The sequence below is a fragment of the Oncorhynchus mykiss genome, chromosome 1, assembly GCF_013265735.2.
Source record: "Oncorhynchus mykiss isolate Arlee chromosome 1, USDA_OmykA_1.1, whole genome shotgun sequence".
Taxonomy (NCBI): Eukaryota; Metazoa; Chordata; class Actinopteri; order Salmoniformes; family Salmonidae; genus Oncorhynchus; species Oncorhynchus mykiss.
In genome coordinates, this window is record NC_048565.1 from 24,127,741 (window position 1) to 24,152,262 (window position 24,522).

Consider the following 24,522-nt stretch of genomic DNA (forward strand, 5'->3'; position numbering starts at 1 on the left):
ATGTGGCCACAGAGTTTCTAAACGTAGAAGTGCAACATCGCGAGACTTCCGGGAACGTTTGCGAAACAGAACAAACAGGCCAGGGTCTGGGATTTTGAGAAGTCAATGAGAGAAGTGAAAATGTCTTCCTTTGTTTTTTTTAATCGAATTCTAAAGGCACAACCTAGATTCGAGTCAATGTCTAAAGTAGATGAACATGTTACCACTCCAACCTCGTGAAAGTGACAAACTGAAACGTTTTCATTTTTGTCTTTGTATCAAAGAGTGTCTTTGATACGACTGTGTGCACACGCGCAGTTTGGCGCGAGACGACCATTAGACCCTATAACGTGTCTCTACGCATGAGCTTTGCTAGCCAACGTCGCCTACAAACGTGATCGGGGATTTAAATTCGAGAAGCAGTTTTAGCCTATCTTCATTATGTACTGTCTTTGATATGGCCATTCCACAAGCGTATCTAGATGATGTTCGTTTCCGGGTGCGCCTTATATCGCAATCCGGTTCCCTGCGGTTCGGAATAAGGACCGGGGCGTTTCTAAAAGAAAGCCTCAAAACCCGACCTCCAACGGGCTTTTCAAGGGATTTTGAAGCGGCGTTCCCTCCGCTTTCATATGCTACGCGCCCCGGCGAGGGTGCACTGCACCGGCGCTCAATGGTGGTGCAATTCTCTCTGCGTTAGCATACTAGCTAACAACATCGATTTCTACTCCACCCCCTCTCTAACCGGCTGTAGCTACTAGGCAATACCCAGTAGCTAGGGGTGAGCTGTAAAACCCAATTTGCCCATTCAATTCCTCCTCATCACATCCATCCACAGCGCTAGAAGATTGTTGACTTGGGAGGGCCATCGCAAGACTATTCTTGAAGGATCCCTGCATCGGATTCGGGATTTAAGGCCCTCGGGGGTTTAACCCGCAATCATTTCATTCATAAACTCCCCAAAGCCTGGCATCTCGGTCAATGTTTTGGTCAGTTTTAATACAATGTTTAAACTTATTTTACGTAAATAGTACCAGTTCGTGATTTTTCCTTTCTACCTCAACACTTCATTTTAATTCTCCTCCCAGCCGTCTTAGTTAACACTAGCTATATCTGACGGCCCCTTTCCTCCCCATCAACCTTGGAGCCCAATTAGGTTTAGCTGCTTCTGGCAATCTGTGCAACGATCGCTGCTCAGTGGTAACTGTTCGCAGCACACTGTGGTCATCTCTCGTGGGGAAGATCAGATAATAGGACGCCTCCTACTCGGACAGTGCGAGACCTCGGGCTCCGACACGAATACGGTGGTCTGTGTTGCCAGCAATAGAGCTCTGTGGAAATCGAATCCTCCACACAGACGGTGCTCAGGTGCTCGCAATGCCCGGCCCGGCGGCCGGCAGTAAATCTCGGGTGTACGCCGATGTCAACACTTTGAAGAGCAGGGAATATTGGGACTATGAAGCCCACGTGCCTAGCTGGAGGTGAGATGTTTATATATTCAAGACCAAGATATTAAAACATCATAATGCACTATTTAGTATTTTATTGGCAAATGCTTTATCAACCGTATGATAACACTGTTGATGTCGATACGTGTATTCTATTTGTCTTTTGTTTTATTGTATGTCTAAATACTCAGCGATTTCCACCTACTACAACAACGACACATAATATTTTACTACTTACTGGATTATGTTCCAATGGCCATAATATTGTTCGATTGCTTTTGGATCTTTGTGGGCGGATGCAATATTGATATATTATATATCATAATAATAAATTAGTATCAATAAGGCGTATTTTGAAAACGACCTAATTTGGAGAATAATATGTATTTTTGGAGACCTAAAGTTTTGTCGGGAACGTGCATGGTTATGTCACTCTTGATTGGGATGGGAAAGTCATCAATCTGCGGGATCGAGCAGGCCTAGCTGGCAGTTGACGCTGACAAGGCAGTACCGAATGACACTTGTGAATTTTACTACTGTAGCTACTTCCTATGTTCTACTTTTCGATATTTCCACATAAGCAACATGTGAACTTCGTAGGGGCATATCAAATTGGTTGTAAAATGAAAGCTAAATATGTTTTGTAGAAATTAAAGGCATAGATAGATACACTTGTCTGGATAAACGGATGGAAAAGGGGTCGTAGAATTCATCTACCAGAAAAAGTCTTAAAAGGTATAAGAAATGCATCAAAACACAATGTTGTCATAAACACCCCTGCCAACTAATATCAACACTTTAGTTTTAGAGAAATTGTTTACCTGTAAGTTTATGAAATATTGCCTTGTGCCTTGAAATTCCGTTACCAAAAACCCACATATCTTTAAGATATTTCCAAATAGGATAATAGGAGGATAATGAAGGTTCAAATCAAATTTTATTTGTCACGTGCTGAATACAATGGATGTAGAGTAGACCTTACCAAGAAAATATTTACAAAATAAACTATGGTAAAAAATAAAATAAATACCACAAAATAACAATTATGGCATACTGGTACCGAGTCAATGTGTGGAGGTACAGGTTAGTTGAGGTCATTTGTCCATGTAGGTAGGGGTTCAGCATCCTTATGGCTTGGGAGTAGAAGCTGTTAAAGAGCCATTTGGACCTAGACTTGGCACTCTGGTACCACTTACCATGCGGTTGCATAGAGAGCAGTTTATGACTTGGGTAACTAGAGGCATTATCGTGCCCTCTTCACAACTTTCTTGGTGTGTTTGGACCAGGATAGTTTGTTGGTGATGTGGACACCAAGGAAGTGAAACTCTCGACCCGCTCCACTACAGCCCCGTCAATGTGAATGGGGACGTGTTCGGCCCTCCTTTTCTTGTAGTGCTCGATCATTTCCTTTGTCTTGCTCACGTTGAGGGACAGGTTGTTGTCCTGGTGTAACGGATGTGAAACGGCTCGCTTTGTTAGCGGTGCGCGCTAAATAGCGTTTCAATCAGTGACGTCACTTGCTCTGAGACCTTGAAGTAGTAGTTCCCCTTGCTCTGCAAGGGCCGCAGCTTTTGTGGAGCGATGGGTAACGATGCTTCGTGGGTGACTGTTGTTGATGTGTGCAGAGGGTCCCTGGTTCGCGCCCGGGTATGGGCGAGGGGACGGTCTAAAGTTATACTGTTACATTGGTGCCGTGACCCGGATCACTGGTTGCTGCGGAAAAGGACGAAGGTCAAAAGGGGGGTGAGTGTAACGGATGTGAAACGGCTAGCTTAGTTAGCGGTGCGCGCTAAATAGCGTTTCAATCGGTGACGTCACTTGCTCTGAGACCTTGAAGTAGTAGTTCTCCTTGCTCTGCAAGGGCCGCGGCTTTTGTGGAGCGATGGGTAACGATGCTTTGTGGGTGACTATTGTTGATGTGTGCAGAGGGTCCCTGGTTCGCGCCCGGGTATGGGCGAGGGGACGGTCTAAAGTTATACTGTTACACTGGCACCACACTGCCAGGCCTCTGACCTCCTTCCTATAGGCTCTCCCATCGTTGGCAGTGAGAAATTGCGTAGCGCGATTTCTTGTAAGTATATGGATTAGTGTCCCGCTCCTTGAAAGCGACAGCTCTAGCCTTTAATGTTGGATGTTGCCTGTAATCCATGGCTTCTGTTTGGGATATGTACGTCGGTCACTGTGAGGACGACATCGTCGATGCACTTATTGATGAAGCCGGTGACTGAGCTGATATACTCCTTAATGCCATTGGATGAATCATGGAATATATTCCAGTCTGTGCTAGCAAAACAGTCCCGTAGCGTAGCATCCGCGTCATCTGACCACTTCCGTATTGAGCGAGTCACTGGTACTTCCTGATTTCGTTTTTGCTTGTAAGCAGGAATCAGGAGGACAAAATTATGGACAGATTTGCCAAATAGGTCGGGCAGGTAGCCTAGTGGTTAGAGCGTTGAACTACTAACCGAAAGGTTGCAAGAACAAATCCCCGAGCTGACAAGGTAAAAATCTGTCATTCTGCCCCTGAACAAGGCAGTTAACCCACTGTTCCTAAGCCGTCATTGAAAATAAGAATTTGTTCTTAACTGACATGCCTAGTTAAATAAAGGTTTAAAAAATTGTGTGTGGAGTAAAGATGGTCTAGAGTTTTTTTTTATTTTTTTTTTATTTTTAATATCCTCTGCTTGCCCATGTGACATGCTGGTAGAAATGAGGTAAAACAGATTTAAATTTGCCTGCATTAAAGTCCTCGGCCACAAGAAGCGCCGCTTCTCGATGAGCGTTTTCTTATGGCCTCATACAGCTCGTTGAGTGTGGTCTTAGTGCCAGCGTCGGTTTGTGGTGGTAAATAGATGGCTACAAAAAAATATAGATAGCTTATCATGATGTATTCTACCTCCGGCTAGCAATACCTCGAGACTACCTTAATATTAGACATTGCGCACCAGCTGTTATTGACAAAAAGACACACACCCTTACCCCTTGTCTTATCAGACATACAGTGGGGAGAACAGTACGTACTTATTAACTTTTTATCATAAGTACGCTTCAATTTAAGTGGACCTTAAACAAAAATCCAGAAAATCACATTGTATGATTTTGAAGTAATTCATTTGCATTTTATTGCATGACATAAGTATTTGATACATCAGAAAAGCAGACCTTAATATTTGGTACAGAAACCTTTGTTTGCAATTACAGAGATCATACGTTTCCTGTAGTTCTTGACCAGGTTTGCACACACTGCAGCAGGGATTTTGGCCCACTCCTCCATACAGATCTTCTCCAGATCCTTCAGGTTTCGGGGCTGTCGTTGGGCAATACAGACTTTTTGCTTCCTCCAAAGATTTCCTATTGGGTTCAGGTCTGGAGACTGGCTAGGCCATTCCAGGACCTTGAGATGCTTCTTACGGAGCCACTCCTTAGTTGCCCTGGCTGTGTGTTTCAGGTCGTTGTCATGCTGGAAGACCCAGCCACGACCCATCTTCAATGCTCTTACTGAGAGAAGGAGGTTGTTGGCCAAGATCTCGCGATACATGGCCCCATCCATCCTCCCCTCAATATGGTGCAGTCGTCCTGTCCCCTTTGCAGAAAAGCATCCCCATAGAATGATGTTTCCACCTCCATGCTTCACGGTTGGGATGGTGTTCTTGGGGTTGTACTCATCCTTCTTCCTCCAAACATGGCGAGTGCAGTTTAGACCAAAAAGCTATTTTTGTCTCATCAGACCACATGACCTTCTCCCATTCCTCCTCTGGATCATCCAGATGGTCATTGGCAAACTTCAGACGGGCCTGGACATGCGCTGGCTGGAGCAGGGGGACCTTGCGTGCGCTGCAGGATTTTAATCCATGACGGCGTAGTGTGTTACTAATGTTTTTTTTTGAGACTGTGGTCACAGCTCCCTACAGGTCATTTACCAGGTCCTGCCGTGTAGTTCTGGGCTGATCCCTCACCTTCCTCATGATCATTGATGCCCCACGAGGTGAGATTTTGCATGGAGCACCCGCCTGAGGGTGATTGACCGTCATCTAGAACTTCTTCCATTTTCTAATAATTGCGCCAACAGTTGTTGCCTTCTCACCAAGCTGCTTGCCTATTGTCCTGTAGCCCATCCCAGCCTTGTGCAGGTCTACAATTTTATCCCTGATGTCCGTACACAGCTCTCTGTTCTTGGCCATTGTGGAGAGGTTGGAGTCTGTTTGATTGAGTGTGTGGACAGGTGTCTTTTATACAGGTAACAAGTTCAAACAGGTGCAGTTAATTCAGGTATTGAGTGGAGAACAGGAGGGCTTCTTAAAGAAAAATTAACAGGTCTGTGAGAGCTGGAATTCCTACTGGTTGGTAGGTGGTCAAATACTTATGGCATGCAATAAAATGCAAATTAATTACTTAAAAATCATACAATGTGATTTTCTGGATTTCTGTTTTAGATTCCGTCTCTCACAGTTGAAGTGTACCTTTGATAAAAATTACAGACCTCTACATGCTTTGTAAGTTGGAAAACCTGCAAAATCGGAAAACCTGCAAATCAAATACTTGTTCTCCCCACTGTAGCTGTTCTGTCTTGCCGATGTACGGAAACCCCAGCCAGCTGTATATTATCCGTGTCATCGTTCAGCCACGACTCTGTAAATCATAAGATATTACAGTTTTTAATGTCCCGTTGGTAGGATAGTCTCAAACGGGAGCTCATCCAGTTTATTCTTCAGTGATTGCAAGTTGGCTAATAGAACGGATGGTAGAGGCGGATTACCCACTCGCCGACGAATTCTCACAAGGCACCCTGATCTCCGCCCCCTGTATTTCCTTATTTTCTTCATGCGAATTACAGGATTTGGGACTTGTCTGGGAGCAACATTATGTCCTTCGCGTCCGACACATTAAAGAACATCTTTGTCCAGTTCTAGGTGAGTAATCGCTGTTCTGATATCCAGAAGCTATTTTCGGTCATAAGAGACGGTAGCATCAACATTATGTACAAAATAAGTTACAAACAAATTGGTTAGGGTCCCGTAAAATGGCAACCATCCCCTCAGGCGCCATTCCGTAACAAGTAATAGTAGACCTACCAATTAGTTATATTGATTTTTACTGATATATATTTTGTTTATGAATTATTAAGTGATTAAAACTCAAAATTCCGTTATCAAATTGGTAACAGAATTACCAAAAAATCTGTAACGGAATTACTGCAGCTGAATTGGCTACAATGGGAAATCACAATAGTCACAAACCACAGTTGGTTCACCTGCTACTGTCCTCCCTTCCACTGGCATATTGTTATGTTCAGCTCATAGCAGTTTTCTTTGTCTTTCTGTTGTCTTATGGTCAAACTAAGACTGTTTTAACAGTCTGGAAACCTCTCCCTCGCTCTGCCTTTCTCTAATTCTCCAGTTAATGTCACATCTTCCAGCTCTTACTAACACCTACCCATGAGTAGGGCTGTTGCAGTGACCGTATTATCACCACTCCAGCAGTCACGAGTCATGAAAGCAGCCAAATTTCACACGACTGTTCTGTCACGGTAATTAGGCTTCTCCAAGCTCTGATGGTGCTGATGGTCATTAGTAGCCTACCAAACTTGCTAACTGCCTGTTACTCAACACTCTATTGTCACTCTAATCACCCTGACATCCATGCAAATGTTTTTTGGAAAATCTAATCAAATACTTAATCAGAGCCCATGAGCTCATGTTGCGCAACATTTCAATAGGCTATGCAATTGCGCAAGAAACCGAGTGATGGCCTCTACTACAAAGAGGAGGATTCACTTTATACAGGTTAGGCCTACTCTGTTTATTTCTTAACTTTCCTAACATTAAGCACATTGCTTATATTTACAGCAGGAGTATAACCTACCTGGTTGGCATGAAAATGAACCACAGGGAAAAGCGTCCTCCATTCGCTATTTAAGTGCATAGATGACTTATTTTTCCCCATTGTCCCTGTTTCGATACAGGTGCATGATAATGTTCCATTCTTAATCAAAACAAATTTCACACATATATTATTTAGTATATGTAAATGCAAAATTTAATCAAGAATATGGGTGACAATTTTGCTTATCACTTGTGAATGATGCCCAGCATAAGAAACAAAGCTGTTTCTTACTACGTTTTTGAATCATAGCCGCACACCTCATGTAGCCTAGCCCATAGGCCTATATGTTTTAATAAGCTTTGTATCACATCTAAAGTGGCCAAATAACGTCTTAAAATTAAGCACGTTGGGCTCAACACACCTTGTAAAGCAGATTAACTGGAATACATGAACGGCACGTGAGTTTCAAATTTGGGGAAGATAATTTTCACCCTAAAAATGCACCTTTATAATAAAAGCATTACATGCATAATTACATTTGCAGTCACTTTTGATAATGTTTTTTCCCGCTAATGGAACGTTTGCGTTTATAGCCTACTACCATGTGCGCATTGCTGCGCTTATAATGTGAAGATATAGCCTAATAGTTTATCAAAATGTTAAGCTAAATGTTCTGATCTGTTGTGTAAGCCACATTGCGTAAAAGTTTTTTTTTAATGCTAGTGGTTGTATTAATTTGGAATCTATCTCATTCCACAACTGTCCCATACTATGTTTGGAATATGTATTTCTCGCACAGAGTAGAATAGGTTGACCTTTGTACTATGGGGGATAGTAGGTTGACATAGGCTAGTGCTTTTGCTGTTCGTTAGGCCTACTCATCTTGTTAGCTGATGAAAAGAAAATGTGGACAGTTCTTCCAATATCTTCAATATGCACCTCAGAATATGATAAGGACACGCGCAGTTGCGTCCCCGATGTGTCTGTTTTCACTTGTAGCCTGTGAGAAAGACCTGATCATGTGTTGGAGCGTGCAGCACTCAGGGGAAGGGGCACAACGGCCACTGGCTGCAAACGCCATGGATTCTTTTAGGATGCATTACTGCACACAAACGGGATGCCGCCGTTAAATTCTAGGCATTATCAAGTGCTTGTCAAATTGTGAATGAGTGACTGATATAGTGTGTACAGCCTGTGCAAAAAACTAAGCAGAGCTCATGCCTTTCAAGTGACTTGTTTTCAAATCCTCATTAGTCGCATCATGCAGACTGACAATGTATTAAAAATAAAAACATAGCCCAATGTTTGTGGAACAACTAAAGTTATATTAACTCTAAATTAATCATATAGGAATTAGTGATGCACCAATATTACATTTTTGGCCAATATCCAATATTTTCCTTGCGGAAAAAAAAAACCCCGATACTGATAACCAATATTTCGAATTTTAGCGGCGTTTTAAGCATTCTAGTACAGTTAAATAGTTAACACACAATGGACACAGCAGTCTAAGGCTCTGCATCTCAGTGCAAGAGGCGTCACTACAGTCCCTGGTTCGAATCCTGGCTGTATTATATCCGGCCGTGATTGGGAGTCCTATAGGGCGGTGCACAATTGGCCCAGCGTCGCCCGGGTTTGGCCGGGGTAGGCCATCATTGTAAATAATAATTTGTTCTTAACTGACTTGCCTAGTTAAATAAAGGTTACACACAAACCATACTGACCAAAAAGTTAGTTTGTTGGCATTTATGTAGGTCCCCATTACCAGTAAAACAATCCAAACCAACTTCTTTCACTTACTTGCTGTGCTGTTTCGTTGTCCATTAGTTCAGTCGTTTCATTCTCAACCAGAATTTCTATGGAACGCCGTTTGGGTCTTTGCGTGTCAAATAACACTATTTGACATGTCAAATAAGCCTGTTGACCAATCAGGACCTGAATTTGACTGCACGTCACATAATAATTTAATGTGTTCATAATTTTTCACGTAGTTATTACACAGATTACACTATCACTCGTCACAACATTCATAGATACGTATGCTATAAAGTTGTCTCGCGCACTTACAGTGCTGGTCATAAATAAAAAGCTAGCTATCTCATGGTTGCAAACCATTTAAGTAAAAAAAAAAATTAACTAATATCAACAAACAAAAGAAGAATAGTCACATGCAAACAAGCATACAAACAAACTATTTACATTGCCAGGAATCCTAAACAAACAAATCATATTAATTAATAATACAACAAGTTTTAATTGCCTTTTTGTTTTTCATTTTAGTTAAAGTGGTGCCATATTGTTTAAACTCATTTATAAAGTGATATAAAGTGAATAAAGTTAGGTTTTGAATTAGACCATTTGCATTTGTGAATGTGAAATTTACCTAGTATTATTAGCAATTGGATTAAATATACTACATCTTTATCTATGTCAGAATTTCTAAAATAAATCATTATATCAAAACCATTAAATAGTACAACCGGTCCTATTTTTTTTTTTTGTAACGAAATTCTGTATGTCAATCCAAAACATTCTACTATAAATACAGGCAAAAAAACAAATGCAAAATGGTCTCCTTCTCCATTCCACAGAAATCACAGTTATATTGAATCTTTCCAAAACATGTTTCACAGGATAAATTCTATGTAACATTTTAAATGAAACTTCCCTTACTTTGTTACTGATACAATATTTGTTAGCAATTTTCCATGCTTTCCCCTATTGTATATCACCATAGATATTTGACCAAAATAATCTTGCTGAGGGAATTGTAGTAGCACAAACAATATTCCTAATCTGTTTATAGCTACATTTATCATTGATGTTAATATTGCCAATGAATATATTTTCATGTAAATCTATGTTACTTACATCAACCACAGAGGAATTGAATAGAGATACTACCCCCCTTGGAACCACATCAAAAACAATTGCCTATTCTTTCTGGGTTATTGGAATTTTAAATATGAGAGTAGATACCCATCCTTATTCAATAACTGACCAACCAAAATAATGTTATTCTCAAACCAGTTATGAAAAAAAGAGATTTATACGATTTAAAAATATCTTTGTTGTTCCATAAAAAGTATCTGTGAGCGGAAAAATTGTGTTTATACGCTAACATCTAAGCTAGAATTGCCTGTTTATGGAATTTGGCCAACTTTACTGGGGTTTTATCAAAATTACATCGAAGCAAAAATTCTAAACCACCAACAATCAAATAATTCTATACTTAGGGAAGATATTCTAAATACTGTTCTGGTTCTTAATATCAGAATCCAATTTATTTTAAAAACATTATTTAGACTATTGAAATCTAAAACCTCAAGAACTCCTTGTTCATGGATGCAAACAATGTTCTTCCCCAAAAACATAGCAAACCGTCATCTTAAACAACCCTAATTTATAAAACCGTTCTTATTTGATTAATGGTGGTCGGACCCATCTATGTGTATAAGGATTAGCCACAATAGTGGAATTTGCGTTTAGCCTTCAAAATATAAGTATGTATGGCATTGTACTATTTGTGTCACTGTCAATTACATACTTTTATTTTGAAGGCAAACCGCAAATTCCTCTATTGTGCCTAATCCTTATTGTGGCTAGCTTCACAACACATAACCCGGTCTGGTCGCGCCTCACGAGCCAGATGAGGCTAGCTGGCTGCTTATAACGTTAGCTTTGGGCAACAAGGTTAAATTGCTGGCTAGCTATTTATTTCCATTTACTGAAGTTCAATTTCAATAGGTAAACAACAAGTGGCAACTTAGCTAATACTTAAAAAAAATTATTTTACCTTTTATTTAACAAAGTCAGTTAAGAATAAATTCTTATTTTCAGTGACGGCCTAGGAACAGTGGGAATTGATCTTGTAACCTTTCGGTTACTAGTCCAACGCTCTAACCACTAGGCTGCCTGCCACCACAAGGATTCCTAAATTATTGCTAAGAACAATGAAAATGACTGCAGTTTCTACTGGTCATTGTTTTCAGGCTGGTTGTAGTGGTGCTAGCTAGGTACCAAGCTAAAGCTAGCTACCCCAGAAGTTGCGGTCGAACATGTGATGCTTTATTTTAAACACATCTTTAGTGGCCGGTGTTTGCTCGTTTGCAGACTTACTTTGTACAGCTTTGACAGTGCTACTGTATCTTTTTTGACATGCAAAGACCCTAAACGGCGTTCCATAATATGTATGTCGTGAAGCTAATAGCAGTGACGCTATTACAATGTAACAGAGAACGGTTGATTTTCAAGGGCAATGAATTCCATTATCTTGGCTTTAATGGATTTCTCCTTTGCGTTGTCTCGCTGAAATGTTCTTACTCTTTCAAATGACTACTCGACTTGTTGACTGCTCGATCCTCCCAGGTTAGGAATTCTGCGTTGACGTGTAGCGCAACATTTTAAGTGGCGTCATTACATCATGTACCTATGTTATATACAGTGCCTTGCGAAAGTATTCGGCCCCCTTGAACTTTGCGACCTTTTGCCACATTTCAGGCTTCAAACGTAAAGATATAAAACTGTATTTTTTTGTGAAGAAATCAACAACAAGTGGAACACAATCATGAAGTGGAACGACATTTATCGGATATTTCAAACTTTTTTAACAAATCAAAAACTGAAAAATTGGGCGTGCAAAATTATTCAGCCCCCTTAAGTTAATACTTTGTAGCGCCACCTTTTGCTGCGATTACAGCTGTAAGTCGCTTGGGGTATGTCTCTATCAGTTTTGCACATCGAGAGACTGACATTTTTTCCCATTCCTCCTTGCAAAACAGCTCGAGCTCAGTGAGGTTGGATGGAGAGCATTTGTGAACAGCAGTTTTCAGTTCTTTCCACAGATTCTCAATTGGATTCAGGTCTGGACTTTGACTTGGCCATTCTAACACCTGGATATGTTTATTTTTGAACCATTCCATTGTAGATTTTGCTTTATGTTTTGGATCATTGTCTTGTTGGAAGACAAATCTCCGTCCCAGTCTCAGGTCTTTGCAGACTCCATCAGGTTTTCTTCCAGAATGGTCCTGTATTTGGCTCCATCCATCTTCCCATCAATTTTAACCATCTTCCCTGTCCCTGCTGAAGAAAAGCAGGCCCAAACCATGATGCTGCCACCACCATGTTTGACAGTGGGGATGGTGTGTTCAGGGTGATGAGCTGTGTTGCTTTTACGCCAAACATAACATTTTGCATTGTTGCCAAAAAGTTCAATTTTGGTTTCATCTGACCAGAGCACCTTCTTCCACTTGTTTGGTGTGTCTCCCAGGTGGCTTGTGGCAAACTTTAAACAACACTTTTTATGGATATCTTTAAGAAATGGCTTTCTTCTTGCCACTCTTCCATAAAGGCCAGATTTGTGCAATATACGACTGATTGTTGTCCTATGGACAGAGTCTCCCACCTCAGCTGTAGATCTCTGCAGTTCATCCAGAGTGATCATGGGCCTCTTGGCTGCATCTCTGATCAGTCTTCTCCTTGTATGAGCTGAAAGTTTAGAGGGACGGCCAGGTCTTGGTAGATTTGCAGTTGTCTGATACTCCTTCCATTTCAATATTATCGCTTGCACAGTGCTCCTTGGGATGTTTAAAGCTTGGGAAATCTTTTTGTATCCAAATCCGGCTTTAAACTTCTTCACAACAGTATCTCGGAACTGCCTGGTGTGTTCCTTGTTCTTCATGATGCTCTCTGCGCTTTTAACGGACCTCTGAGACTATCACAGTGCAGGTGCATTTATACGGAGACTTGATTACACACAGGTGGATTGTATTTATCATCATTAGTCATTTAGGTCAACATTGGATCATTCAGAGATCCTCACTGAACTTCTGGAGAGAGTTTGCTGCACTGAAAGTAAAGGGGCTGAATAATTTTGCACTCCCAATTTTTCAGTTTTTGATTTGTTAAAAAAGTTTGAAATATCCAATAAATGTCGTTCCACTTCATGATTGTGTCCCACTTGTTGTTGATTCTTAACAAAAAAATACAGTTGTATATCTTTATGTTTGAAGCCTGAAATGTGGCAAAAGGTCGCAAAGTTCAAGGGGGCCGAATACTTTCGCAAGGCACTGTAGGTATGCATTCAGGTTTGACATCGGTTTTGCACATATCGGCCGATACCGATGTTGGTATTTTTATTAGAATATGTTCACTGATATATCGTGCATCCCTAATAGGAATACCTATTTCTTTGTTAACAGCTGAACACAGAATGTGTGCGCACTCCCTCAAATCGTTTGGAGGAAATGTCCTTTCTATTTTATTCAGCTTTGTTCAATTGTATTCTTCATGCTATAAAATTATACCATGGAATTCTAAGCAAATATTGTCTGCTGAATGAACTAGTGTAGCCCACAGCCATTTGGCATTGCCAGATCAGGACATCTCAGTATGCTTTTCTGTTCTTCTGAAATAGACTACATTTCCTCATATCATCCTTTGTGGGATGTTCCCCAATGCTGGAAGGGGGGACCTGAGTGAAAAAGTTTGGGAACCCCTGCAGTATTGTACAGTGAGTAGAGCACTGAGTACAGTAGGACAGTACAATACAGTGAAACATGAGGAGAATGACATTCATATCAATAGTTATGCATTTCTGTGTAGTACTGATCATGGACCAATGATGTAATTCCGTTTCCCGGTTGTAAATCCACTTCACTTATTGTAGTTCAATAACCAAAATAGATTTGTTCAAACTCAAGGTACCATGTCCTAGCTGACACCCCATTCTTTCTGCAGATATCTTTGAGTTAGGGTTGGGTGATATGTCAAATTAATTCAAATGTATGTTTTTGTGTGATATTCCAAATGCCTGTATCTCAAGAATCAATGTTATTAAATGTTTGGTATTTAAAAAAAAAAAAGTGTTTATGCCCACTTGTTCTCATGTCTTTTTGACTTCTGTGCTGTGTGCAATGATTTTGGGCCAAGGATCATCAACTAGATTCAGCCTTGACACAATTCATTTTCTTCTTGAGTGGATGGTCAGGGGGCCAGAACATGATTACAAATAATTTTTAGACTGAAAATTGACCGCAATACTTATGACCAAACAGATATATTTGACTAAAACATAATTTCTTACCTTGCTTGTATACGATCACATATACTGAGTTTACAAAACATTAGGAACGCCTTGTTAATATTGAGTTGCACCCCACCCTTTTCCCCCCAGAACAGCCTTATTTCGTTGCGCATGGACTCTACAAGGTTTCAAAAGCGTTCCACAAGGATGCTGTCCCATGTTGACTCCAATGCTTCCCACGGTTGTCAAGTTGGCTGGATGTCCTTTGTGTGGTGGACCATTCTTGATACACACAGAACTTTTAGGCGTGAAAAACCTAGCAGCGTTGCAGTTCTTGACACAAACTCACACAAATCTAATTAGTTTGAGAATACGTTGGAACAGATTTCCAAAATTAAAATAACTTGCAGCTGATTTACTAGTGTTTTTACAGTATTTTATGTCTAACAATAAAATATATATTTTGAATCACTACCCCATCTCTGTACCCCACACATCCGTAAGGTCCTCAGTCGAGCAGTGAATTTCAACCACAAAGACTAGTCTACCCCCCCCCCCCCCAATGCATCACAAAGAAGATGTTAAAAAAGCAGACATTGAATATATCCCTTTGATCATAGGGAGGTTAATGAATTACACTTTGGGTAGGGTATCAATACACCCAGTCACTACAATGATACAGGCGTCCTTCCTAACAAAGTTGCAGGGGAGGAAGGAAATCGCCCAGGAATTTCCCCATGAGTTTAAAACAGTTAAAGTTTAATGGCTGTGATAGGAGAGAACTGAGGATGGATCGACAACATTGTAGTTACCCTACAATACTAACCTAATTGACAGAATGAAAAGGACACCTGTACAGAATACAAATATTCCAAAACATGCATCCTGTTTGGAACAAGGTACTAAAGTAATACTGCAAAAAGCAATTACCTTTGTCCTGAGTACAGTGTGTTATGTTTGGGGCAAATCCAATGCAACACATTACTGAGTACCACTCTCCATATTTTCAAGTATAGTGGTGGCTGCATCATGTTATGGGTATGCTAGTAATCGTTAAAGACGAGAGATTTTCAGGATAAAAAGTAAATGGAATGGAGCTAAGCACAGGCAAAATCCTGGAGGAAAACCTGGTTTAGTTTGCCTTCCACCAGACACTGGGAGATTAATTCACCTTTCAGAAAGACAATAACCTAAAACACAAAGCCAAATCTACACTGGAGCTGCTTACCAAGACTGTTCCTGAGTGGCCAAGTTACAGTTTGGACTTAAATCTACTTGAAAATCTATGGCAAGACCTGAAAATGGTTGTCTAGCAATGATCAACAACCAATTTGACAGAGCTTGAATAATTTTGAAAAGAATAATGGACAAATGTTGCGCAATCCAGGTGTGGAAAGGTCTTAGAGACATAGCCAGCAAGACTCACCAATACCCCATAATGACAAAGCGAAAACAGGTTTTTAGAAATGTTTGCAAATTTATTAAAAACAAAAAATAGAAATACCTTATTTACATAAGTATTCAGACCCTTTGCTATGAGACTCGAAATGAGGCTCAGGTGCATCCTGTTTCCAATGATCATCCTTGAGACGTTTCTATAACTTGATTGGAGTAAACCTGTGGTAAATTCAGTTGATTGGATATGATTTGGAAAGGCACACACCTACTATATAAGGTCCCACAGTTTACAGTGCATGTCAGAGCAAAAACCAAGCCATACGGTCGAAGGAAATGTCCGTAGAGCTCCGAGACAGAATTGTGTCGAGGCACAGATCTGGGGAAAGGTACCAACAAAATTATGCAGCTTTGAAGGTCCCCAAGAACACAGTGGCTCCCATCCTTCTTAAATGAAAGACGTTTGGAACCACCAAGAACCTTCGTAGAGCTGGCCCCTGGCCAAACTGAACAATCGGGGGAGAAGGGCCTTTTAAAAAATAAAAATAAATGTATTTCACCTTTATTTAACCAGGTAAGCTAGTTGAGAACAAGTTCTCATTTGCAACTGCGACCTGGCCAAGATAAAGCATAGCAATTCGACACATACAACAACACAGAGTTACACATGGAATGAACAAAACATACAGTCAATAATACAGCAGAAAAAAAAAGAAAACAAAGTCTATATACAGTGAGTGCAAATAAGGGAGTTAAGGCAATAAATAGGCCATGGTGGCAAAGTAATTACAATATGGCAATTAAATACTGGAATGGTAGATGTGCAAAAGATGGATGTGCAAGTAGAGATACTGTGATGCAAATGGAGCAAAATATATAAATACAGTATGGGAATGAGGTAGATAGATAGATGGGCTGTATACAGACGGGCTATGAACAGGTGCAGTGATCTGTGAGCTGCTCTGACAGCTGGTTCTTAAAGCTAGTGAGGGAGATGGGAATCTCCAGCTTCAGTGATTTTTGCAGTTCGTTCCAGTCAGTGGCAGCAGAGAACTGGAAGGAAAGGCGACCAAAGGAGGAATTGGCTTTGGGGGTGACCAGTGAAATATACCTGCTGGAGCGTGTGCTACGAGTGGGTGCTGCTATTGTGACCAGCGAGCTGAGATAGGGCGGGGCTTTACCTAGCAGAGACTTGTAGATAACCTGTAGCCAGTGGGTTTGGCGACGAGTATGAAGCGAGGGCCAGCCAACGAGAGCGTAAAGGTCGCAGTGGTGGGTAGTACATGGGGCTTTGGTGACAAAACGGATGGCACTGTGATAGATGACATCCAGTTTGCTGAGTAGAGTGTTGGAGGCTATTTTATAGATGACATCGCTGAAGTCAAGGATCGGTAGGATGGTCAGTTTTACGAGGGTATGTTTGGCAGCATGAGTGAAGGAAGCTTTGTTGCGAAATAGGAAGCCAAATCTGGATTTAATTTTTGATTGGAGATGCTTAATGTGAGTCTGGAAGGAGAGTTTACAGTCTAGCCAGACACCTAGAATACGTGGATAACTACAAATACCTAAGTCGGAGCCGTCCAGAGTAGTGATGCTGGATGGGCGGGCAGGTGCGGGCAATGATCGGTTGAATTGCATGCATTTAGTTTTATTTGCGTTTAAGAACAGTTGGAGGCCACGGAAGGAGAGTTGTATGGCATTGAAGCTCGTCTGGAGGTTAGTTAACACAGTGTCCAAAGAAGGGCCAGAAGTATACAGAATGGTGTTGTCTGCGTAGAGGTGGATTACAGATTCACCAGCAGCAAGAGCGACATCATTGATGTATACAGAGAAGATAGTCGGCCCGAGAATTGAACCCTGTGGCACCCCCATAGAGGCCTTGGTCAAGCAACCCGATGGTCACTCTGACAGAGCTCTAGAGTTCCTCTGTGGAGATGGGAGAACCTTCCAGAAGGGAAACCATCTCTGCATTACTCCATCAATCAGGCCTTTATGGTAGAGTGGCCAGACGGAAGCCACTCCTCAGTAAAAGGCACATGACAGCCCGCTTGGAGTTTGCCAAATGACACATAAACGACTCTCACACCATGAAAAACAAGATTCTCCTGTCTGATTAAACAAAGATTGAATTCTTTGGTCTGAATGCCAAGTGTCACGTCTGGAGGAAACGGTGAAGCATGGTGGTGGCAGCATCATGCTGAGGGTATGCTCCAGAGAGCTCAAGACCTCAGACTGTGGTGACAGTTCACCTTCAAACAGGACAACGACCCTAAGCACACAGCCAAGACGACGGTCCTTCGCGGCCCAGCCAGAGCCCGGACTTTAACCCGATCTAACATATATGTTGAGAGACCTGAAAATAGCTGTGCAGCTACGCTCCCCATCCAACCTGACAGCTTGAGAGGGTCTGCAGAGAAGAATGAGAGAAACTCCCCAAATACAGGTGTGCCAAGCTTGTAGCTTCATACCTAAGAAGACTCGATGCTGTAATCGCTGCCAAAGTAAAGGTTCTGAATACTTATGTAAATGTGATATTTCAGTTTTGTTTTTTAAATGAATTTGCATTTACGGGGTATTGAGTGTAGATTGAGGGGGAAAAAACTATTTAATACATTTTAGAATAAGTCTGTAATGTAACAAAATGTTGAATACTTTCCGAATCCACTGTCTGTATTTCATTTTCAACTATTTTGCAAAAACATTTTTTAACATGTTTTCACTTTGTCATTATGGGGTGTTGTGTGTGTGTGTACATGGGTGAAGGGGACACAACAAAATGTGGAATAAGTCAAGGAGTATGAATACTTTCTGTATCTGTTCCCCTATTCTCTCTCATCTAGTAACCAGGAAGACTACCAGTTGGTGCGGAAGCTCGGCAGGGGGAAGTACAGTGAGGTGTTTGAGGCCATCAACATCAACAACAATGAGAAGGTGGTGGTCAAGATCCTCAAGGTAAGTTGTTCAAGGGCTGCTTTGTTTGTCTGTATGCCCCAGTAGAGGTGGATTTGTGGTCGGTTTTCTTTAAACACCTAGTCTAAGTAAGAATCAACCAGGAAAACATCTAAGTATCTAGGTAAGGTGGATACCTGGATGATGCTGTCACCATTAGTTAGGCTATATGTTGTTATAAATGAAGTTACATCCTGCATGGTCAAACGTTTAGGTTACATCCTGGTCTGATTGTATGTCTGTTATTATGACCCTGATTAGCCTGTCAAGAAAAAGAAAATCAAGCGGGAAATCAAGATCCTGGAGAATCTGCGAGGGGGAACCAACATCATCCGATTGGTGGACACAGTGAAAGACCCTGTGGTATGTCTTACAGCTCTGCTTTCTTCTAGCCATGGGCTAGTTCTTAGTCACCTGATTACATGGCCACTTCCTTACCCCTTCAAAGATCAGATTTGTTTGTTTATATTGTGAATTCCTTTTGTGAATGTTCCTATACATATAATGGCTGTTGAATTAACATTCTTACACTTTATAATATCAGTACAATTAACTTTACAGATGGTGAACGTGTTTGATATTCTTTTAGTGGGGTTCACTTGACTCTTTCAAAGTTCTGCAAACTAGTCATCTACTCACATATGAAGTCTTAGACTAACTAAATGAACTGACTAATGATCTAGAAGCAGGCGAAACAGGACTCTGTCTTTCTCACATTTTGGCAGGGTTATTTTGAGAATGTTTATGGATGCAAGGGAGACACAATTACCTCATCAAATAATTTCTTCACATGTTCACTATGCTGATACCTACAATAACAGAAATGGGAATTTTGATCATGGGAATTAATAAGGCTAATATTAACATGGCTTTATCTTTAATTACAAAACACATGATTTCAATAGCAGCCGGGACAAAATTGGGATGTGATGCCTTGTAATTATATTATTTCATGCTTCATCTGTGTTGACGTGCTTCTGATGTGTGTGATGGGTGTTAAGCGACTGCACAATGATGTGTGCTCTTCTCTTTTCTTTCCAGTAAATATGGCTCATAGCATGATGTCATTTTTAATGTTTGATTTATCAATGAGATTGGAATATTTCCACGTTTCTCTGACCCCCCCCTGTCTCATCTCTCTCTCTCTCTCTCTCATCTCTCTGCAGTCCCGAACGCCTGCTCTTGTCTTTGAATGCATCAATAACACAGATTTTAAGGTAGAATCATTCCCTCTAGGCATGGGGTTTTACTGGTTTGGGATGGTGTCATGAGTGGGGAAACTTGGTCATGTTACCCAATAAGGCTTGGTACCTTCAAATACCATGTTGTTAGCCATGACTTAGCATTGCATTGTCCAGAGAATTTTGCACCCAATGTGTTTGTGTGTCTGTATGGTTGGTTGAAGGTGTTTAGTTAAACAGTGTGTGTTGCATCATGGATGCATGCATTGCATACTTGCTTTCTGCAAATTAAATCTTAAACTTTTCTTCTCTCCCCAGGAGCTCTACCAGAAGTTAACAGATTTTGATATACGTTTTTACATGTATGAACTACTAAAGGTGAGCCTTGCAGTTTTACCCCGTGTGTTTTCACATGCACTCCCAGTCCTACCTTTTACCTTCCGAACTGTGGGATTAGTTTGTGGTGTCTAGTCATTATTTTGCTGCCTCTTACATGATTTTGTTTTTTGTGTTTTCAGGCTCTGGACTACTGTCACAGTATGGGTATTATGCACCGGGACGTCAAGCCCCACAATGTGATGATTGACCACCAGATGAGGAAGGTAGGGGGAGCTCTTAACCTTTTTCAACCTTAGGTGTGTAGAACCTTGGTAAGTTCAGAGTCAGATGATGTTATGTGTCTTTTCCAATTTTTTTAAGCTGTTTGAAAAGTCTACAAAGCTTACAGAAATTGTCAGAGATTTGTCTGAAGTGACTTCAGTTATTTCTTTGCCAATATTGAATGGCAGTTTATAACTCTTTTAGCCTTTGCCAAATACATTATTCTCATTGCCACCAGATGGCATCAGGGCACATACAGGACATCAAAACCTTTTTAGTAGTAGCAGCGATATCCCTTATGTGCCACATTATCAGTGTGGTTTCTATTCTAACACTATGTGGTTTGTGTTTTTGTGTTGCAGCTACGCCTGATAGACTGGGGCCTTGCAGAATTCTACCATCCTGCACAGGAATACAATGTCCGAGTAGCATCTCGCTACTTTAAGGGACCTGAGTTACTGGTGGATTACCAGGTAAATCCCCAGCACATGCAAGCAAACACACACACTGACACATGTTCATCCTGTAAATGAATAGTGCTCCAGTGTTATTGTGTACCAATTTAATTGTAATTGGTAGCTGTTTGTGTATTGATTTATAACTGTAACTGATGCGTTTTGTGGTTTCCTGTCAGATGTATGACTATAGTTTGGACATGTGGAGTCTGGGCTGCATGCTGGCCAGTATGATCTTCCAGAAAGAGCCCTTCTTCCATGGCCAGGACAATTATGACCAGGTATCCAATTCATTTACCAATGAACTGAACCTTTCTGTTGTCACTACCAAACTTCCTTTAATCTCACTACAACCCATCTTATTCCACCCTCATCTAGACCTCTCATAATATGATAACACTGACTGCTACAATCTATTAGAGCAGATAACACATTCACTACCTGATGATAACATGTACTTACCAAATTAGATTGTACATGAACAAATATTCCCTAAGACAAACCGAAACACATTTGTAAAATTGACACTTCTTATTTCAGCTGGTCCGAATTGCCAAAGTCCTGGGGACAGATGAGCTTTTTGGTTACTTGCGCAAATACCACATTGAACTGGACCCACGCTTCAAGGACCTTCTTGGCCAGTGAGTACCAACAGGGTGTGCCATTGAGACATGTACAGTATCTTCAGAAAGTATTCATACCCCTTGACCTATTCCACATTTTGTTATATTACAGCCTGAATTCAAAATGGACTAAATATTATTATGTTTCACCCATCTACACACAATACCACATAATGACAAAGTGAAAACAAGTTTTTATAAATGTTAGCAAATTTATTGAAAATTAAAAACATAAATATCGAATTAACATAAGTATTCACACCCCTAAGTCAATACATGTTAGAATCACCTTTTGCAGTGTATGCAAAGCAAAGCAGTGAGTCTTTTGGGGTGTTGTATACCTGTCTCTAAGAGCTTTGCATATCTGTATTGTACAATATTTGCAAATTTTTTAAATTGTTTTATTGTTCAAGCTGTCAAATTGGTTGTTGATCATTGCTATACAGTAATTTTCAAGTCGCCAATATTTTATGACATTTTTTAATAATCAAAACTGTAACAAGGCCATACAGGAACATTCCATGTCATCTTGGTAAGCAACTCCAATGTATATTTGGCCTTGTGTTTTAGGTTATTACCTGTTGAAAGGTAATAACCTGAAATTATAATTACCTGTTTATTTGTCTCCCAGTGTCTGTTGGAAAGCAGACTGAACCAGATTTTCCTGTAGGGGTTTGCCAGTGCTTAGCTCTATTCCATTTAATAAACAAATGAATATCCCTATATCAAAGGGATATTCAATGTGTGTTTTTTTTTACCCATCTACCAATATATGCTATTTTTTGCAAGACATTGGAAAAACCTCCCTGGCCTTTGTGGTTGAATCTGTGTTTGAAATTCACTGCTTGACTGAGGGCCCTAACAGCTAAGAGTATGTGTGGGGTACAGAGATGAGGTAGTCATTCAAAAATCATGTTAAACACTTATTGCACACAGTGAGTCTATGCGACTTATTATGTGACTTTTTAAGCAGATTTTTACTCCTAAAGTTTAGGCTTGCCATAACAAAGGGGTGGAATATTTATTAAATCAAGACATTTCAAGTTTTCATCTTTAATTAATTTGTACAAATGTCTTAAAACATAATTCCATTTTTTGTATTTTTAGTTCAGGCTATAACACAACAAAATATGCAAATAGTCATGTTGTGTGAATACTTTCTGAAGGTACTGTATTTAACTTAACTGAGTGTAAACCCTAGAGATGGGTCAGTTCCACAGATGGGTCAAGTACCAATTCTACGCTAGATGAATCACTATAGACTTAGACCATCTTTATCAGACAGTGGCCTTATAGATCCAGAAAAGGAAACATTCTTTCCCAGGTGATAATACTGTTGTGTTGAAGTGACAGCCTAGAGTAAGTTAGCTCTCTGTCTCCCCCCTCAGGCAGACACGGAAACGCTGGGAGCAGTTTGTCCAGACAGACAACCAGCACCTGGTGAGCCCTGAGGCTCTGGACCTGCTGGATAAGCTGCTGCGCTACGACCACCAGCAGAGACTGACGGCCACAGAGGCCATGGAGCACCCCTACTTCTGTGAGTAATACTACCTGAACGATTCCTGTTGACCACCTCTGTTGTGAATTGCCGGTTATTATGGCATTGAGGATATGATCTTTAACATGATGACTCTTCTACTAAGATCCTGTGCTGAAGGAACAGTCTCTCTCTAATGTGGATGGCAATATGGTGTCCAGTGGATCCACTACAGCTCGATGAAAGCAGGTGAGTGAGAGAAACACCAACACTGGTCTTATTGTAAATTTTGACATTCTTTTGGTCTGAGAGAAATTTAGCTCCATGTCAGGTGTCCAAGCAGGTTCACTGAAATTGTTCCATTGTTCTCAATTATTCTATTGCTCTGGGTTAACACTGCTATTTAAATATTTTTTATAAAAACACTTTTAGATTTCTTAAGATATATAAGCATCAACAGTATCATTTCTCTTCCCTTTTTGTCTTTCAGAAGAACATTTGTTACCTCAAATTTTGACCCCTGTGTGGCAGAAACCTCTTCAAGTGTACAGTGACAATGGATCAAAGCACCGCCGACCAGTAATACCCTCAGATGTTCATACGGGCACACACACACACATACATGAACACACTCACACCCTCCTCTGTGTCAGTCCATGGTTGGCTTGCCCCAGTTACATGTGAAGCAGCCAGACCAATGAGCTTGATGTCTCACCTCTGCCTCTGCCCCCCTTCCTCTTATCATTAGGTAAACAGAAAGTTTCAAAGACTAGAAAAAAAGGATACTTTCCTGTCATTATCCCCCCCCCCCCCCCCCTCCCTCGTTAAACTAAGCATGAAGAATGAAAAGGAGCGTGAGCCTGCCCCCGCCTTCCCTCGGTCTGTCTGTCTGTCCGTCTGTGTTCAGTATTCAGCCCCTCGGCAGACTTGAGCTCAGCCTCCACACACTGTAGTACTGAAGTGGCATGGTGGACCTTTTCTCTGCTCTAGGTAGAATGATAATAATATTAATGAAAATAAATGATTTTTATTTAGATGTGTTTGTGTGATTTTTGGAAAATGTATTTGCCATGAGCAGCACCTGCTGGGTGTTGGGTGTTTGACGAACGGTGGTTTAACAACATGTCAAAGAAAATGACTGCCACAGTTCTGTGGTCAGAGGCGATAGGACAGCTGCACACGGTCAACCTTTTTTATTTAACCTTTGTTTAACAAGGAAAGTCAGTGAAGAACAAATTCTTATTTACAATGACGGCCTAGGAACAGTGGGTTAACTGCCTTGTTCAGGGGCATAACAACAGATTTATACCTTGTCAGCTTTGGGTTTCGATCTAGCAACCTTTCCGTTACTGGCCCAACGCTCTAATCACTAGGCTACCTGCCGCCCCACTAGGCTACCTGCCGCCCCACTAGGCTACCTGCCGCCCCACTAGGCTACCTGTTATGGTGTGTTCCATTTTTATCTTACTTATTGTTGTTCAGACAGTCTTACAGTAATTATTCAGAGAGACAACCACAAACAACCACAGTATCTGGTGGTCAATTAACAGTGGGTCATCTATGCCATT

The 24,522-nt window shown here is 40.9% G+C and overlaps 1 protein-coding gene across 1 annotated transcript; it reads left to right on the top strand.

Moving 5' to 3' along the window:
* The first annotated feature begins 160 nt into the window (after positions 1–160).
* Positions 161–23,990, top strand: LOC110513011 (casein kinase II subunit alpha'). The gene is made up of 12 exons (XM_036973357.1): positions 161–1,460; positions 18,510–18,621; positions 18,880–18,981; positions 19,785–19,835; positions 20,118–20,177; positions 20,318–20,401; positions 20,762–20,872; positions 21,034–21,135; positions 21,395–21,495; positions 22,866–23,014; positions 23,121–23,203; positions 23,445–23,990. Exons 1-11 carry the CDS (start codon positions 1,357–1,359, stop codon positions 23,195–23,197), a joined length of 1,053 nt encoding a protein of 350 aa, XP_036829252.1. The 5' UTR covers positions 161–1,356; the 3' UTR covers positions 23,198–23,203; positions 23,445–23,990.
* The last annotated feature ends 532 nt before the right edge of the window (positions 23,991–24,522 follow it).

Excerpts from the sequence above, each read along its gene's own strand:
- LOC110513011 (XM_036973357.1), top strand. The coding sequence starts at position 1,357 with ATGCCCGGCCCGGCGGCCGGCAGTAAATCTCGGGTGTACGCCGATGTC. Across the intron at positions 1,461-18,509 it reads GCCCACGTGCCTAGCTGGAG|TAACCAGGAAGACTACCAGT; the intron begins GTGAGATGTTTA and ends TCTCTCATCTAG. Across the intron at positions 18,622-18,879 it reads TGGTGGTCAAGATCCTCAAG|CCTGTCAAGAAAAAGAAAAT; the intron begins GTAAGTTGTTCA and ends GACCCTGATTAG.